Source organism: Gavia stellata, chromosome 2 (assembly GCF_030936135.1).
Source record: "Gavia stellata isolate bGavSte3 chromosome 2, bGavSte3.hap2, whole genome shotgun sequence".
In the NCBI taxonomy this organism is placed as follows: domain Eukaryota; kingdom Metazoa; phylum Chordata; class Aves; order Gaviiformes; family Gaviidae; genus Gavia; species Gavia stellata.
This window is the reverse complement of record NC_082595.1, coordinates 30,592,204-30,609,747: the sequence shown is the minus strand read 5'-3', so window position 1 is coordinate 30,609,747 and position 17,544 is coordinate 30,592,204. Positions and strand designations below refer to the sequence as shown.

Here is a 17,544-nt window from a genome sequence, read left to right as displayed (position 1 = left end):
TATAAAAGCCTGGTTTTAGATAATGAGTTCAATGCAATGGTTGGAACAAGCAGTATACATTTTTAGGATCCGAAAAATGTTCTATGTAAGAAACAAAGCAAAACTAAAGGCAATGAAGCTAAGCTGTTTCAGCTACAGTAACATGAAGGTATTTGATAATTCATGTGCATAATGAATATAAAATAGGAGAGATAAAACCATTAATAACAGAGCTGTAAGACATAATGTTGTACATAGCTCAAATCAGTCTTGTAGTTTGAGATACTGTTTCCTACAGCAGGTTTAATTCTGTAAATCTTACTCGAACATTATAGTATTAGCTTTTTCAGAGGGTTCTTTATCTGATGATATTAGAGAATCAGGCCAGTATTTTTCAACCAACCAACCGACACATTTCCTGTGCATTGCACTTTATCTATTCAGTAAACAATACAATTTTAAGAAATGTTGCATTTATAGATCAAAGACATTCCACCAGTGTGTGGTCTTGTTTCTTGAAGTTTTACACTGCTTAGCTACTGCAGAACAAGTTTACTATTTAATATTCATAAAATAATTGTGAATGAATGCCTCAACAGTGTTAGAATTTCATTGTTACAGATTATGAAGAAATACAAACTCAGTGTCTGACCAGTTAGGAAATATATATATAGGATTCAGCAGTAGATATCACATGCTTATATGTTAAGTCAAATTACTTATGTCTATTTGAACATGTCAGTGTTGTAGCATCACAGGTATAAAGTGAGATTTTTTTAATAATGTATGCCTGTGGGTGTTGTATAGGTGATGTCAGCTTTTAAACCCAACAGCAAAATTATTTATCATTCCAATGTAATTTAACAGATATGTAAGCAAAGTTTAAATAAAACAGTTGGGTCACACAACATAAGTCTAACATTTTCCTATAGCAAAAGGATTTGGCACACAAATTAGAAGGCGATCATTTGAATACATTGCTATAGCCAAAGTGGAATTGGGCAATCCTCATGTGAGTCATCATCTCAACAATAATTACTGCTTTGGAAATGCCTAGGTAAACTCACTTAAAATCTATATGCTTTTTTTTTTTAAATTTTTAATTAATCCATAAAATGTTTATTCCATAGAAGTGAGCAGCAGACTACTTAATGGCTGCCTGGCACTTTAAATATGACAGCTGCCACACAAGTGCTGAGAATACATATTCTAGCCGTTAGAAATCTATTTCAGCTCATTATGATGAAGTCCTAAAAACACAGAGCTTATTTCTAGCGCTTTAGAAGTCACAATACATAAATCTCAACACACACAAAGCAGAGTAAATCTGGAGCTTCTGCATTATCACAGGAGTCGTGAAAGCTTAGTGTGGAAGCATTTACCTAGTTTTCACAATAGTCTATACGATAGTCTATACTGTCTTCTATAACTTGTGGGGAAAAAAAACCCCTAGAAGTCAGAGTAAGTATGCAAGACTAAGTCACTCATGTCAAGCATATAAAGAAATGAGGATACAAGACATTATTTGGTTATTTTCCTGTACTGATTGACATTGAAAACAGGAAAATCAGGAGGAAAGAAGAACAGTTTCTTTCCATCCTTTACACAGTAAAAAACATATCACATAGACCAAAGCTTCAACTTCAAAGTCACCATAAAATGGGAATTGGGACATAAAGGCAACCAGCTCTAAAAGTGTGTTTTCAAAGTTTGCTTTACAACAGATGTACCATGCACACATTCCAATAGTAACAAAAAGAAGAGCTGAAAATCAATCAGAAATTCAGTTCAACAAACAAAATTGTAAAGCATACATGACAATAATGTAAATTAGGGGGGGATGGTATGCTATGCAGTTTCACTATATGTAAAAATTGTCCACCACTATATGTAATAATTGTCCATTACATTTTTTCGGTTTTCCCTCAGCATTAACTCCCAGGTAATTTGTTGCACTGTACTAAAAAAAAAAAGAAAAGGGCATGTGAAATAAGTTCTAGGTGCAAACTTCACTTTTACTAAGGGATATTTCCGAACTTTAAAAACCTAAGCAATGTGAACAAGGTCACATATAAAGTCTCCATGAGATCTGGGAGTAAGGCTAGCTATGCTTTTTAGGCATACTTATCAAAAATTGCCTGAAAATTGCTCATATAGTCATTTAAATACAACAAAAAAATCAAAATCAGTTAAGTTTACTTTCAGAGAAGGGTAAACAGAATAACAACAATGAAAAAGAGTTCTCTGTATCTTAGTCTATAATCCATAATCCCTAATTGTAAGAAACACATACCTGGAATGAGAGGAGATTTCACTTAGGTCTCCCATACTGCCTTCAGCTGTATGACTGGTAGAAATAGCAGAGGCATAGCTATGAACAGCATAGATTTTAGCTGGATCATCATCTGGCCCAGGAGTTTCAGAAGACTCGGTCCACTGCTCAGTACGGCAATGTACTCCAGACCTGCTGCCAGCAAGATGCAAAGGAGCCAGAAGAGGAGCAGGCATGCAGGGAGCTGTATCAATTCCACTGTCAGTAGAAGCCCCTTTTATGTATGTTAATCCAAGCAGCTCAGGATCCATCAGATCTCCAGAACCAAAGTGTTTTTCATCACTGTTGCTGGATGTATTACTGGATAGCGTGTTGCTGCTTGAGTGGCTTGAACAGCTTTTGTCTCCAATCTTAACAAGAAAGCAAACAAAAAGACTCCTCTCAAGTTAAATAGTAAAAAATTTATTTTCACATAAATTACTGAATTTGTGCCATTCAAAGACCATTTTATTATTTTTTACAGTATGCTATAATATAACTGCAAAGTATGAAAAGAGCTAATTATACCAGCAGTTTCTGTGAAATGAATTGCACAACTGGCTAGACATATTAAAGGTTGATGTCACTGCAAATAAAAAGGCTCTAGTTCCATCTTCTATGGCAAATCTTACGATCACACTTGAATTTTCTGATTATAGGACCTGCTTAACATCCATAAAATTGCATTTCTGAACAGTTAAAATAAGCATTTGTTAAAGCTAGAAGCATTGTAATTATTTGTTTAAACAAGTTCTACTGCAAATCTGAAAACACCGAAGACTGAATTATCCTTGGCTTTTTCTCAGTGTGGGTGAAATATGCAGCTTATTGGATCAAATCCAATTGGATGTGTGGCTAACTAAATTGAAGCCAACTGCGATGTATGTGTACCAGATGAAAGCAACTTAAGTCACAGGGCCCTAAGCTAAGCTTGGCTATTGAAGTCAAATAATTATGTCAGGCATTTGTGTCAATAAAGGTGGGGGTTTTTTGTTGTTTTTTTTTTTAAAAAAAGAGATTTTATAGAGAGTTGGATTAATTTATCTATGTGACAGAGTAGCCACAATACAGGCAGATGGACTTCTATTAGGTAGAATAAGTGGGAAGGGTGACTAACTTTTTTACGAGATCCCCCTCTTAGCAGATGCATATAAACATAGCTGTTGCTCACACATTAAAGCAGTTAGACAAGGCAGCCATTCCAGAAGTGATACTTCTATTCCATATGAAAATTAACAGGCCTCAGAATTTGAGAAAATTATTTTAGAAAAAAGGAGGGGCTACATTTGCATTCACTCTAACCTTTACAAGATGGCTGTCACCTTAAAAACAACGGAACAATTGATAAAAATACAATGAACAGTTTTTCCAAGGAGAGGGACTTGGAGAAAGGTGTCTGGAGAAAAGGCATGCCACTTCTCACTGTAAATGTAACATGGAACCAAAGTGGAAAGAAACAAGGCGGAGGGAGGAGCACAAAGGCATAAAATTAGCCTTAAAAGACGTATTGCATGTATGAACCTTCCCAAAAATTTCCTGTATGTTGCTGAACACACAATGCTTCGGCACCTTCCTGACCCTGCAAGCAGCAGAAAATGTGGACAACAGCTATTGGTATAGACACCTTGAACTGCTCAGAGTTCACTACGGCCATAGCTTAGGATCATTTTATGCATTTCCTTGTGCCTACAGAAATTATTGTATGAAAGCCCAGCATGTCCCTAATTGTTACATGTTATTAAAGACTGTGTCGTGGAGCAAGATTTTAAAAAAAAAAAAAAAAAAATCAGCAGGAATATGATACTTATTCCAGGAGAACAAAGAGAGCTTGAAGATAGCCAGTGAAATTCCCCCCACCCTTCTTCCCCCAAGTTAAAACTGATAAAAAGACAGCATAAAGGTTTTTTTCTAATGGTTAAATATTTTACAGAGTTCTTGTACATTCGCTGTAGCCCTCAGTATGAATTTCACTGGCTGGCAGAGAGTCATATGGCTAATTGAGCTGAACAAAAAGGGGATGCACAATAGAACATTACAAGGTCCTTTACAAGGTGATGACCATTTTTTCTGTTTTACAGCATCTAACAACAAAATAACCTCATTTTATTAGTATTATCTTTATAATAATGCTGGTTCTTTGTACAACATAGTTCTTTTGCACCTGCACTACACATACGCACGCGCAGGCAAACACAAACATGCCCGTTACAAAGTTTTCTGTTCAGATCCCCACTATACTAAAAGCATGAGAGCTGCTATTATTAGCATGAGAGCTGCTATTATTAGCATAAAACTCTAAAGTTAAGCGAACTCATCATTTAACTTTGGTATTGGTGCTCTGTTTAATACTGATTGTTACATATACTGATTCTAGCTTCCTGCTAACTTTGGCTTAAGGTAAAAGAAAGTATTTTTGCCTTCATGTGCATAATTCTACAGCATGATTCTGTTTATTATAGTACTTTTTTCAAGAAGTATCAAGCTAGATTCTCATAAGATATCAATGTACGTAAGATGAGAAACTGGCCCCATAATCTTACTAATATAAGTCTACAAATAGCGTACAGATTCCTACTACATATAGCAGGTTTTGACATGTAACAAACACCAAAAAAAAAGAAAAAGACCGTGCATATCATTAGTGTACTTTCCATCACTAAGCCATTGAGGATTTTGCCATTACTGAAGACAAGACACTAAACTAGGTAGACTATAAATCTGTTCAGCATTCTCAACATGCAAGCTACATTTTTATAGTGCTTATTGATAATTATGCTATATGGGTATTTCACGCAACACAATAAGTGGTATGGTGAATATAATTTTTTTTTTTTAAAGGTTATTAAATACTTCACAGATTAAGCAAGCCAGTATAAACAAAGCTGTAAATACACAGCTGAGTGTAGACTATACTAGTTTTATCTCCTCAGTGCCCCAGACCCAAGCCCTCTTGGAGCTTTTAGTTTATGAACACAGATTAAGCACAGTCAATTCACCCCACATATAGGCGAGCATAGTCTTTGCCTCCCAAAACACTCAGTGGTCTTCATAAATTACTAAAATGTATTTTTAAGATGTATTTCTTTAAGTCCAGGGTGGGATGGTTTTTTTTGTTTTGTTTTTTTTTATAGTTTTGAATGACATCCAAGTAAACGACTTACATGTGAAAGTTTGTTTGGCGACTCCTTGCCACTGCCTTCTTTCTGTAAAGCCCGGTCTTTGTAGGAGCTCAGGACTTTGGTCGATGGTGCATGCCACTTGGTTTCTGCCATAAATAATTGTGTTTTAATTTCTGAATGCTAAAAAGATGAGTATACTGTACAAAGAAAAAAGGCACATGGCTTAGCATCAGGTTTCAAACCTGTGAACTCTTTGGAATCAGACACATGTATCTTTGCAGAATTTTCTAAGATCTAGTTTTCCAACAATAATTAAACAAAGTTCAACCTGCTTTTCATCGTTCATGAGGCTTTCTGAAGTTCAGGAGTAGTTTGTCCTAAGTGTTATCTAAATATCCCACACCATACTCTGTTAGACTGTAACAGTCCCTGCTTTCACTGTCGTAACAGGTGCTCTTTGGGTATCAAACCTCTGCATCAGAAGGTGGCTGCACTTCAACAGGCACTGCATTGCAAAGAGCATTTATTTTTAAGATACAGTGGGTTTTATTACCAGAATGTCTAGTTCCTTCCAAAGTTTCCTCTCGTTCTCTGCCTCCTTCACACTCCAGTGAGCCTGAACCTTGGTGGTGTTCGTGGAGCAAAGGGGACTGGCACCTTTTAACATAAGCAGAAAATTAAGCTGTTTGGTTTTTTTTCCTAGAAAACTAGTTACATGATGAACAACAACACTTTTTACTCTTCAAAGCAAATATTTCCTAAGTGATTTGTTTAAACAATCATCATACCCACCATCAAACAAATATAGTAACATTTCCAAACGTTGCATGGAAATATTTACATGTAATTTTTTTCAACAGCACACTGTTATGTCTTAAGTGTGAACAGGCCAAGAAGACACTGAACTTTAAGAAATGCATTCTTGGGGCTACATAGCCAAAGGTTTTTGCAATGGAGAACTATGGTAATGCATGCTTAATTGCTTTATGAACTAAGTCCCACAGAAAGTAACTGTAGTTTTGCATGTTTTCACATTCAGAACACATAAGCTAGTACCAGATCCATTGCTTTGTATTGTATTGCAGAAGTTACATTATTTCACAAAGCAACACACTGAAAACAGGGTTGCTATTAGAAATAACTGTGCTGGAAAAATGACACAAGATGCATTTTCATGTGTCTACTGTCAAAAAAAATGCTATAGTTTTATTTGAATTATTAGCATCTATTTAGCTGCCAGAGATTTCAGTGAGTATTCTGAAATTCCTTGAGGAGTCTCCAAGATATTGCATATATATCTGCTACATGGAGTATCTTATACACAAACAGTCATGCCAAAACAACATTAAACTTACAGACAAGGAGTCAAGCTGATGTTTTCAATATTCACATTTTTTCTGAAAAGTAGCTTCTGAAAGCCAAGTGGCAAGTCTGGAATGCTTTTATATTATGCTATGTAGATACTGCCACAGCTCAACATTTTATAACAGAAATATTTTTGGCAGCTATATTTATACAACGAAGTGATAAATTTAAAGTAATTTAGAACAGTTTTCTCACATAATATTCTTAAACATGGACAGTATATTGGAGTGGTCTTTTATACACAGATAGCTAACTTTGAAACTTCAGCACCAGGGGATTAACAGGGATATGAAAGAACCATCTATATACTGCAACAGACTTTTAGGGAGAAGAGACCTCGGAAAGAGTGCTACTTTTTTGAGGAGAGATACTGGGGAATGTATGCCACTGGAACAAGCACAGTAGGAATTAAAACCTTTGAAGAGCATAAAGACAATTTTTTTAATCAAACACCTTCCACTGAAGCAAAAGGAAGAGAAATTCTTATTTTATTCCAGTTCTGAGTTACTAGCTGATTTCTGGCCTGTTTCTGGGAAAACAAACCTGAGAACTGTTTGTTATTTACCTGAATTGTAAAATAACAATTTGGTCCTAAAAAGTTAAAGCAGTATGTCTTTAAAATTTTATTGGCATACATGTTACATTAAAGATCAGTAAACCTGTACGTATTAAAATATACTAACAGATTTTGCAAATATATTTATGATATAGAACATCCACATATATTTTGCTTCAGAAAGAAGATGCATGGGAGCTATGGCAAGATTTACAAAAAAAAGTAAAAAAAAAAAAAGTCACCAATACCCGTCATATCCCACTTGCTGTCTCCATTGGCTGCTCCCACTGGGTCCTGGGTCACTGGAGGAAGACTGGTTGCTCGGAGAACTTCTGTAATGTTGACTAGAGTCATTAACAGGGCACCGAGATATTTGTGGGGTTTCCGATTTGAACTGGGTTGTGCTGCTTTTATATGAGTACATTCATTTTTACAAATAATGCAGATGCAGTATGAACACTTAATTATATTCATTTTGGGAATTTACAGTTTTAACTTAGCTTCATAAAACTTAAAAAAGTATATTATTTATTTCAGCACTGATAAAATACTTCCAACTGAAAATATAAAAAAGGCACAAAAAGAGAAATACTAAGTGCCAAATCCTATTTTCGTTACATCTACCTTTACTTCTGAACAAGTGGGATTACTCAGGAGCCAGAGGAGCCAATTTTCAATACAGTAATTTAGAAGAGGTAATACCAATACTTTTTTATTTTATTAATTATTTGACATAGAAGAGCAATAGAAAACATTTTCATGAATAGTACTATTTTACTTTTGAGCCTCATGTGTTAACAATGTCTCTAATTACTCTTCTTGGATTTCCAGACAGTTGAAAAGCAACGTTCAACTTTGGTTTCGATCACCCTCCTATCCTTCACTTCTGTGCATATCAGTCCATAATCATGATACAATTTCCCTCAATGACATTACCTTGAATTCCCTGTATTTCCCTTTTGTTTTTTACCAAAGGCTATGTGTAGAAATGAATGTATGTACTCAGGGAACAGGTGAAAAGAGGTAGTTTTGGATTTATGCACAACACTTTCCCAAGGACATGACATTCAAGCAACTTTACTGTTCAGCTTGAAAATTTTAAAGACGTTAGCTATTATATTTGTCTAACAGCCAAACACATATACAATAAGTAGATAGTGTAGTGCCTAATTTCTCAGCATGTCTGTCTCCGGTAAGTATTGACAGGACTGAGCCACTCTCAATCAAGTGAATTAGTCTATAGACTACAGCTGAAGGTGGTAAGAAGCAAGCACACGCAACAAGAACTTTGCATTTCTTGCACAGCTTAAGTGAACCAACATTAAAGAATGGGTAAGTTATGATCCCATGTGTTTCTAGCCTCCAGACTTGACATTTAGGACATTGTCCTTAAAACCAGGAAATTGTTTTTTACTATTCCAGGCTGAGGAATGACTAGATCTCAAGCGTCCCATTTGCCAGACAAGTGTCTAGCCATTAGCCTACTAAACAAAAGGTGGCTACAAAAGGAGAACCACAGAAATCCAGTCAGTGAATGCCTCACACAGTTCCTTTACAGAAAAAGTTGCAGCTGCCTGCTCTCAGGAATGGATTCCAGACTCCAGACGAAAGGATGCGCTGGCCTACAAGTGTGACTCAAGGACTAAAGTACATGGTTCTTTGTGCAAAAATCCAGAAGAGTGAGTCTAACTGAAGCTTCACTCTTAGGCACTTGCTATGAGCAGCTGTCACAGAATTATGCATTTTGTAAAAACAGGAATAGAGACCAAGGACATCCATGTATTTCTTAGTGACTAATTAGAGGAAACTCCTTGATCAACACAAATATTTGGATTGCCTTCTCAAAGCACTTAACTCTCCTCAGGAACTGTACTAGGAGCATAGGTGTTCGGCTCCCAGTTTTTAATTTCACTCCAGGGACTGGGCACCTAACTGTTACATTTCAACACCTAAGTAGCAACAGTTCAACTGATGTTAAGTCTTTTACTATATCTAGCCCACATTTCTGTTGCTTCTTTCTCCTTTTATCTCTAAAAACAACCATTTTATCACTGACTTCACTGTTAGCTCATTTTTAGATCAGTTGCTGTAACTTCCCTGTTTTATCAACCTGCTTTTCCCAGCCTGCACTCTTCAATTTGTCTAAATTGATATTGGGTCTCTGACCCTCTAAAATCTCTTCTTCATTTTTCTAGCCTGAATATACGTTGCAAGCCTACCTATAAGTACTAATCAACCTTACTTCAAACTCTGTTGTTTTAAGCCCATCACTCTGCCAAGCCATCAACTATGCCTCTTCCCACAGGGAAAGACCTTGCCAATTAGGTTCCTTTCCTTTCATGTTTCAAGTCCTACATGTCACAGTTCATCATTTTCCTCCCTTTTCATCATTTTTACTCTGTAACATGTCTTCCCCAGAATAGCACTTCTGCATTGCACTTGTTTTGCTTAAGTGATACAGGAATTTCTTCATGACTAGAGATAGCCTCTGTCTTAGCTTTTTTTCACATGCTTCACCAAGTGTTAGGAGAAGAGCAATTTATGTTTGTGAAGTTTTTGGAAATGAATAGTATGTCAGAAAGCTTTCATTTTTTTTCTCTGTATAGGCGTATAGTATGCTTAATAAAGCTCCATAAATCCTGACATATTTATAGACATTTGATATATTGTCTCCTTATGCTAGATTTTACTGAGAATTTCAGTAACAAGACATTAGGAAAAGCTTAAGTCCTATAATGGTATATACATGCTTACAGAAATGCACCTCTCCTTTTTTCAGGGGGTGAGGAGGGGGGTAGGGCAGAAGGAGAATACAAATGATCAGGTGGTCATAACTGGGAGTCTGCCTTCCCCAGGCCATGATATAGACATATTTTCAAGTATATACTATACATCAAACGATGTAAAAGATAGGTACTGGAGCATTAGTAGTATTTAATTATTTCATTCAGAATTTTTTAAAGCTATTTAAGACTAGTATTTTAGATTTTCATATCAATTAGGTATTTTCAACATGCAGTATTTTTTTCCTTGGAAATTAGAACTACATCACCCCATGGAAAAAGGGCATAAGCAGAAATAATTGCAAGCAATAAAGGACAGAGAGTTCTGCTCAAAACATATGGTTTGCCCAAATAACTCAAAGGTCAAATGTATTTACAAGTTTTTAACTTTAAAAATTATGATTAAATTAGAACAGAGCTAACATTAAAGGATACCATTCCATCATCTAAAAGGTGTTACATATTCAAACCACAAGCTCTGCTTTGTTTAATTAAAAGCAAAGCAAAGCATAAGGACTTGGTAATGAGTTACAGAACCCTTTGAAACTATGCCAATAGCTTGGTAATGAGATTAAATAATTCATTTTTAAAGGGATAAGTTAATTTTATTTACACTCATTATTTGTTTAAATAGGGTCCCAAAAGGTAGCGGGCAGGACATTGTTTAGATCAAAAAGTCACAAGACAGTTTCCTACTTTATTGATTTGGAACTAAAGGGAAAGGTCAGCTGTCCTCAGCGGTAGGATTCTCAGTAAAGTCCACTTTCATCACAAACAACAAAAGCCACTTGTTTCAAGTAGAGGGAACTGGGCTCAGTGAATGCTCTTTAACACAACCTCAGAATTAAAATTACTGTCAAAAGTCAACAAAATAAGGTTTAAAAAATAAGTATACCAAAGTTCTAGAAAGCAGAGATAGCTAAAGTAAGGCACATTAGGAAAATGACAGACATTAAACGGAGAGTATATTACCTTGCACCATCTGGCAGTTTTCTATCAAAGGAAGTGCTGCGAGGAATGGCTGTCTGAGCCTGCTGGAGAAGCTGCTGGCACTGCAGTCTGTCAGATGTTCCTAGGATTGGAGAGGCACGAGAGAGAGGCTGCCCAGCGGGAGTCGGCACCCGATGCCAAGTGGTATTCCTTCTGAAAGGGGTTTTATACTCACATGGGGTGCCTTCACTGTCAAGTTTGTATTCCACCATGGGTATACGACAAAGTTCTGAACAACCCCTGCGCGACAAATGAAAATGCTGATCAGTCTTCACTGGAGGGAACAGAAAAAGAAGTCTTGCATTCTACAGTCGGACGTATATGCGTATTTTTCTTCCAGGTGCCCAAAGGTGTTCGTATAGCATTGCACAACCCTTCGAACACTTCAAAACTATCAAGCCAACCAGGTAGGAAACATTTCAAAATAAAGGTTTTGCTCTCAGGTGCTCAAAGGTTTTTGAACTCTCTCCTTGCCCTTCAAAAAGGAGAAAATATTAAGCTTTTATAAATTAATCTGCAGCTTGAATTTCACATAATAAAAACATAATAAAAATTAAAAAAACCCACCCCTGTGTTCTTTAAGGTTGTTGAAGAGAAGATGCGTGTGCAACTGTAGCACTTATGTTCTAGATGCTCTGTATATGCCCAGTCTGATCCAGCCAAATGCTTTAGGCTGTTGAATTTTGTGGTACTAAATAGGCAAACTGTTTATCCCGTAGCATTAAATCTCAGTCCCTGCTGACACTTAAACATATGGAGAAGGTAAAAAAAGAACTATAAAATATAGAGGATAAAGCATGGAGAGTGGAGATTAGTAGCCAAATGTAGGGTAGAAGACACCGTGATGAAGACAAGCTGAAGAGGGGTCACTAGAATGCCCCAAAAAAGAACTCAGAATTCCTGGTTTTTCAAGGTTATTCTTTGATCAGAAATATCAGTATTAAATGCACCAGTAAAATCTGACATGTGTAAACTCTGCTGACAAGTCATAGCTGGACATGCTGGAAGCATCAGGGAATTTCACAGTAATGATTTTCTGGTTGTTTTAGCCTCCCTATGGATGTAAAACCACCCTAATAGTCTCCTCCTACACACAAGGAATGGAGCTACAGAGAAAGCAATGTTATAAAATTATCAATTAATTTCAGAAGGTCAATTTGATATATCTACAGACTTCCCCTGCCCTGAAAATGCCTCAGTTATTCAGACCACCACTTCAGACTACCTCAGTTCATGTATCTGTTTTTTAAAACTGTTTCACACTTCTGAACATCACAAAACACACGTTGGGCTCTTAGAATGATGAACACCATGGAAAGGCCGAGTTAAGTGAATTGCATGGAATTGTGCAAACATTTCTACTGCTGAAGCATACATAGAATACGTTTCTCCAGTGTAATATTCAAATGCTTATGTTCCAAGACCATTCTTCTCTTTATAAAGTTCCCTGCCTCATTCACTGCCTGCACAAATAAGATGAAGGTGTAGGAGACAATAGCCTCCAGCAATGCAACCTTGATTCATTTCCAGAGCAGGTCTACGTTACGTGAACATAGAAAGTTCTTAAAGGAAAAAATAAGCTAAGACTGATTATTCAATCAAAGGCTTTCATAAAGCTTTATATACAAAACAAACAGAACAAAGAATGCATGGATGACATAGCAAGGTTAATACTAGCTTAGACCACTGCATTATTTTTCATGTGGCCATATATACACAGTTTGTCATTATTTGACTAGGAAGTTGAACAATTATGTAGGCTACAATTTCAATCAACCTTCTGCTGATTTCTTAGTATCATTTCAGCCCCTTCTGCATTCCTATAGACCTTAAGTGTGAGAAACAAACCATGCCCTCCACAACTTTTATTATTATATTGATTCCACAGTTTGTCTTGGTAATTGAGAGAGTTATAGCATGTAATTGTTATTGTATCCCTTATTAGATACCCCCCCTAAAGTACTTTAAATGCTGTAAAAATAGCCATGGGTTTTGAAGGCAAAAAGGATTGTTGCTACTATTTCGTTTGACTCAGCCTGCTAACTGAATAAGTAAAGCATGATATAAAAATAGCAAACAACAAGCTTTCCTGCAAAGAATAAGAACTTAAAATTTTGTAAAATTTTGTGTTTGTTTACATCATAAAAATGTACTCTGACAAATGAAAAAATTATTCAGGACACTGTTCCTGCAAAAAAAGGCTTACAAAACAACTCTATTTCAAATCACTACAAAAATCTAACAATGTTACTTTTAAATTCAAAACAAAGCCCCAACACAACTGTTGTAACTGGCCCAAAAAAACTTCCATGGTTAAAATTGAAATACCTTATATGGCTTCCTTTGTCACATAGACTTTTTAATTTTAATTTAAAAGTGCCAAACCAATCAGTTCAACATTTATATGAAAAATTATGTTTCACAAGCACTGCCTAAAGAACAGATACTGCTGTATACTGAGATATGTAAAGTCATAAGTGTAGCTACCTCCTATATCAGAAACAAAGAGAATCAATTACTTCATGCCTGCAATCCCATAAGGATCCCCACCCCCAGCATGGATCAAACAGCAAGTTATCTTGTATGAAAAAACCCACAAAATTAAATGCAATTTCCTATTAAATATTTAATTTTACCTTTCTCTAACTCCTATTTATAATATTGCTACTTATTCCACTGGATGAAGAATATACATTGGCAGTGGTACTGAATGACAGCTTTTAATTCATTTTTTAATTTTAAATTTTTAAATTTTTTTAAAATTCATTTTAAAGAATATATATAAAGACAAATCTGTATTTTATGGTCTTAAAAATATATTTAAATTTATGTTAAACAGCTATAGGATATCAAACTTATTTCCCAATTATATTCAAGATAACATTTTGAAAAACAGTCTCATGTTATTTACCAAGGAGGTGTGACCAAGTCTTAACCACACATCAGAAATGATAGCACTTCCTGTCCTTCACTGTAGTTTGGTATTAATTAAAATCAATCCTTCAACATAAAGCACAGACTCCTATTAATATCTTTGGTTCAAGAACCATATTGTCCTATAAAAATTTTGGTTAATAAAACCTACTCTGCAATTACACAGAGCATGACTATGATACAGCTGGCAGGTCATAACTGCATATTAAAATTTAAGAGTCCACTATACAAATCCACAATATTAAAATATTACTGCAAGGAGCATTATGTTCTGAAACAATTATCAAGCAGTCCATTAAATTTTTCAAACTATGTTAACCAAACCTTTCAATATTAATTTAAGACTCCATATAAAGGTTCTGTAAAAGGCTCTGTGAAGGGCCTACATTAGGCAAGGATGCTAGTTAAAAAAGGTGAATGTTCATCTCCATGGAAAAGTTAGAAGCTTTCATATACTATGATCAGCAGTTTGCCACCTTGATAATTACACAAAAGCCTTCTTTTCTGTTATATCCTACCACTATCAACTCCTGGGTATGACTTTCGTATTTGGACCCCAATATCTACAGATTTCATGCATGATGAACTATTTGTTAGGGTAATAACAAAACTAGAATAACTGATCACAATTTAACTTTAGTTCAATGTATCACAGATCTGAACCACTAAGGGGGATGTAGGGATAGAGAAGTCATCATTGGTGTTCACCAGTGGTATTGCACTGATAAATTATCCCTTACTATCACCATTTCAATTCAAAACATTTAATCTTGCTCAATAAGGAGTCTTTATCTATATCTAGCAGTACAATAAGTAATTGCATTCTTCTAACTCAAACTTTGTGTTTGAAAGTAATCACTTCTATTACAGTGCATGTTTGTTCTTACACTACAGCAGTTCCCACAAAGTGCCCCAATGAGACTGAGGACTCATCATGCAATCTATTAAACCCACATAATAAAATATAAATTAATTTCACATAATTTTAGGGACTTAGCTGAAAAGCAGAGTTTAGTAGCTTGGTTTTGCTTAGACTCACCGTGTAGTTAAGTAATTCATACATACATTTTCCCTTCTCTGACACTCTGAAGTGCCTCCTGGAGGTAACCCCTTGACTCCATTGACTCCCTATATCAACTACAGCTCAAGTCCAAGACATTGGATAAGATTCAAATGGTCTAAGAGGACTTTGGTCAAAAAGTCAAAACAAAAATTCCAAGTTCTGACATCTCAGAAACCTATTAACAGTAGTCACAATGCATCAAAAAGGAAAGAGATGTCATTTGAAAAATGGTAAATCAGTTTCACTTTAAAATAATTTCATAGCACAATATATGTACATGATTGCTTACAACAACCTCAGATAAGGCTGCTGCCCACTTTATCACTCCTGGTTTAAGGCGAGTGATAACTCCCTGGCAGCCCCTTCACAGAGCTGAAGAGTTGAAGCTCACAATCCCTCCTTTATGAAGATACACTCATTGTCCTCCTGATCTTTGTTACTACTCAGTTTTAAACAGAATCTTTGTACTGACAAACAATTTAGAGGCCTCCTAAGAGCCTCTACGCATGCATTGTTGTATGACAAAGACAAGAGAAATACAAACAGGACACTGGATGAAAGGAGTTAGTCAGGAAATAAAAGAGGAGAAAAAACCCCAAAACAACCAAGGTGTTTGGCCTACTTGTATGATCAGTAAAGCAGTAACAACCCCTGCAGTCTCTGCTGATGGAAACTAGGACACAAGCACAGCAAGTCACATTTCCAAATTCCAGTGAACAGGAAAACAGCTACATCAAAAGACAACAATTATGGGGAATAAAGGCTTGATAAGCTATTGGCAAGAAGGAAGAATCACTGGGAAAAATAGATAAATAGGAAAGATTTTTGTGACATTAAAGAGAAAAGCCTTCAAAATTCACAGTAAGAATGTAAAATGAAGAAGAGCTGGAAAACCAATGGCAGGGATGTAAAAGTTATACTATGCTCCACCTTAAGAAACGGAAATCACAAGTAACAGAGAGGACAAATGAAGTAGGGGAAAGAGTACCAAATGGAGATCTAAGTCTTTGAGCTCTGAAAGGACTGAGTTCAGAATGAATCCTGATTTTGAAGTAGTCTTTAAGATACTGGAGAGACAAGATTAGGAATAAGACCACACATGAGGAGATACAGGAGAACACAGATGATCCCCATCAAAGAAAACCAAGCAGAATATGTTTCCCAGAGAGAGGTTACGCAGTCTCCATCCCTGGAGTTTTTGAATCCCTGACTGGATAAAGCCCTGAATAACCTGGCTTGACCTCATAACTGATTCCATTTTGAGCAGGAGATTGAACCAGATAATCCCCTGCAGTCCTTTCCAGCCTGAATTATCCTATGATTCCATGAACCCAAAAGGTTTTCAATGAGGTAAAGATCAAATCACTTGCAATTTCTGCAGAGATGTTGTGCACTCCAACCCAGACATAACAAAAATGGATCCTAAAAAATGTTTTATATAATAGTAGGAGTACATATACCCCAAATTATTTACAATGAAAAACTTCTTTGCTGACCCAGACTTGAATAGGCAATACATTAAACTTCAAAATGCAAAAACCATGTGATTCTCTTGAGTTTTTCAATCATATTGAATAATAGAAAGAAGTGGGGGGAAAAAAAAAAAAAAGGAGCCTGGAACTCCTATTTACATCTCTCCATAGAGACAATCAGAGCTTTGCCTGGCATTTTTGGGTTTTTATGCTTGACTGTAGCAACTGTACACATAATAAACTTTAGCAATTGTAACTAACCCCTGCTATGAGTTCATTCATAACTAAATGTAAGAAAAACTCAAAGACTTTTTACTTGGATGAGAAATACGATAAGCATCAGAGAATTGTTTTCAACTTTGTATCTTTTTAGTTTATAGTTCTTTTGTTAGACTATTTCTGTGTGGAGATGGTACGTTACATACATTTCCCAGGTTTTCCTTTGTTTTGATACAAATCAAAATAGAAAAAGATGCTCATACAGTAAAGTTTCAGTTTCCCAAGGGTTATAGTAATGCTGCATACTTAGCCTTACTCTCTTAAGTACAATGACTTTAAGGAAAGATGTTAAAATCCAAATTGTATATACTGGCAAATGCCAAGTTTACACATCCTTTTCTTTGAAAACTATATTGGGAAGAATAAAGCTCAAAAGAATTTTATAAAAGTGGCAGAAAACAATTTTTTATTTTTTTAAACAATAACAAAGTCTTTTTCTTTTATGCAGAAGAAAACCATGATGTTTTGGTTATTTAAAGAAGAGACAAAGCACATGGTGCATGACATATTAAAGATGGGGAAGAGGGCAGCCCATACCTTACACCTAAGCTGTTGGTTTGCTGGTGCTGCCACACTTCCAAAGGCAGGAGAGGCAGAGACTTCACAGTGAGGGGAAGAGCCGAAAGGTCTTACTGTGACATTGACCTTCTATTAGGACTTGCATTTAAAATGTAACAGCCTAGGTTAAAATCT

General features: G+C 35.8%; 1 protein-coding gene across 3 annotated transcripts in view; it reads right to left on the bottom strand.

Annotated features, from left to right (window-relative positions):
- The window catches only part of SIPA1L2 (signal induced proliferation associated 1 like 2), an 87,540-nt gene that overhangs the window by 26,566 nt on the left and 43,430 nt on the right, over window positions 1-17,544 (bottom strand). For all 3 annotated transcript variants that reach the window (XM_059829186.1, XM_059829193.1, XM_059829202.1), the window contains exons 9-13: window positions 11,086-11,343; window positions 7,579-7,662; window positions 5,963-6,066; window positions 5,452-5,555; window positions 2,273-2,661 (exon numbers count right to left, since the gene is read on the bottom strand). In XM_059829186.1, coding sequence (XP_059685169.1) covers window positions 2,273-2,661; window positions 5,452-5,555; window positions 5,963-6,066; window positions 7,579-7,662; window positions 11,086-11,343 — 939 coding nt within the window. The remainder of the gene's footprint in view (window positions 1-2,272; window positions 2,662-5,451; window positions 5,556-5,962; window positions 6,067-7,578; window positions 7,663-11,085; window positions 11,344-17,544) is intronic.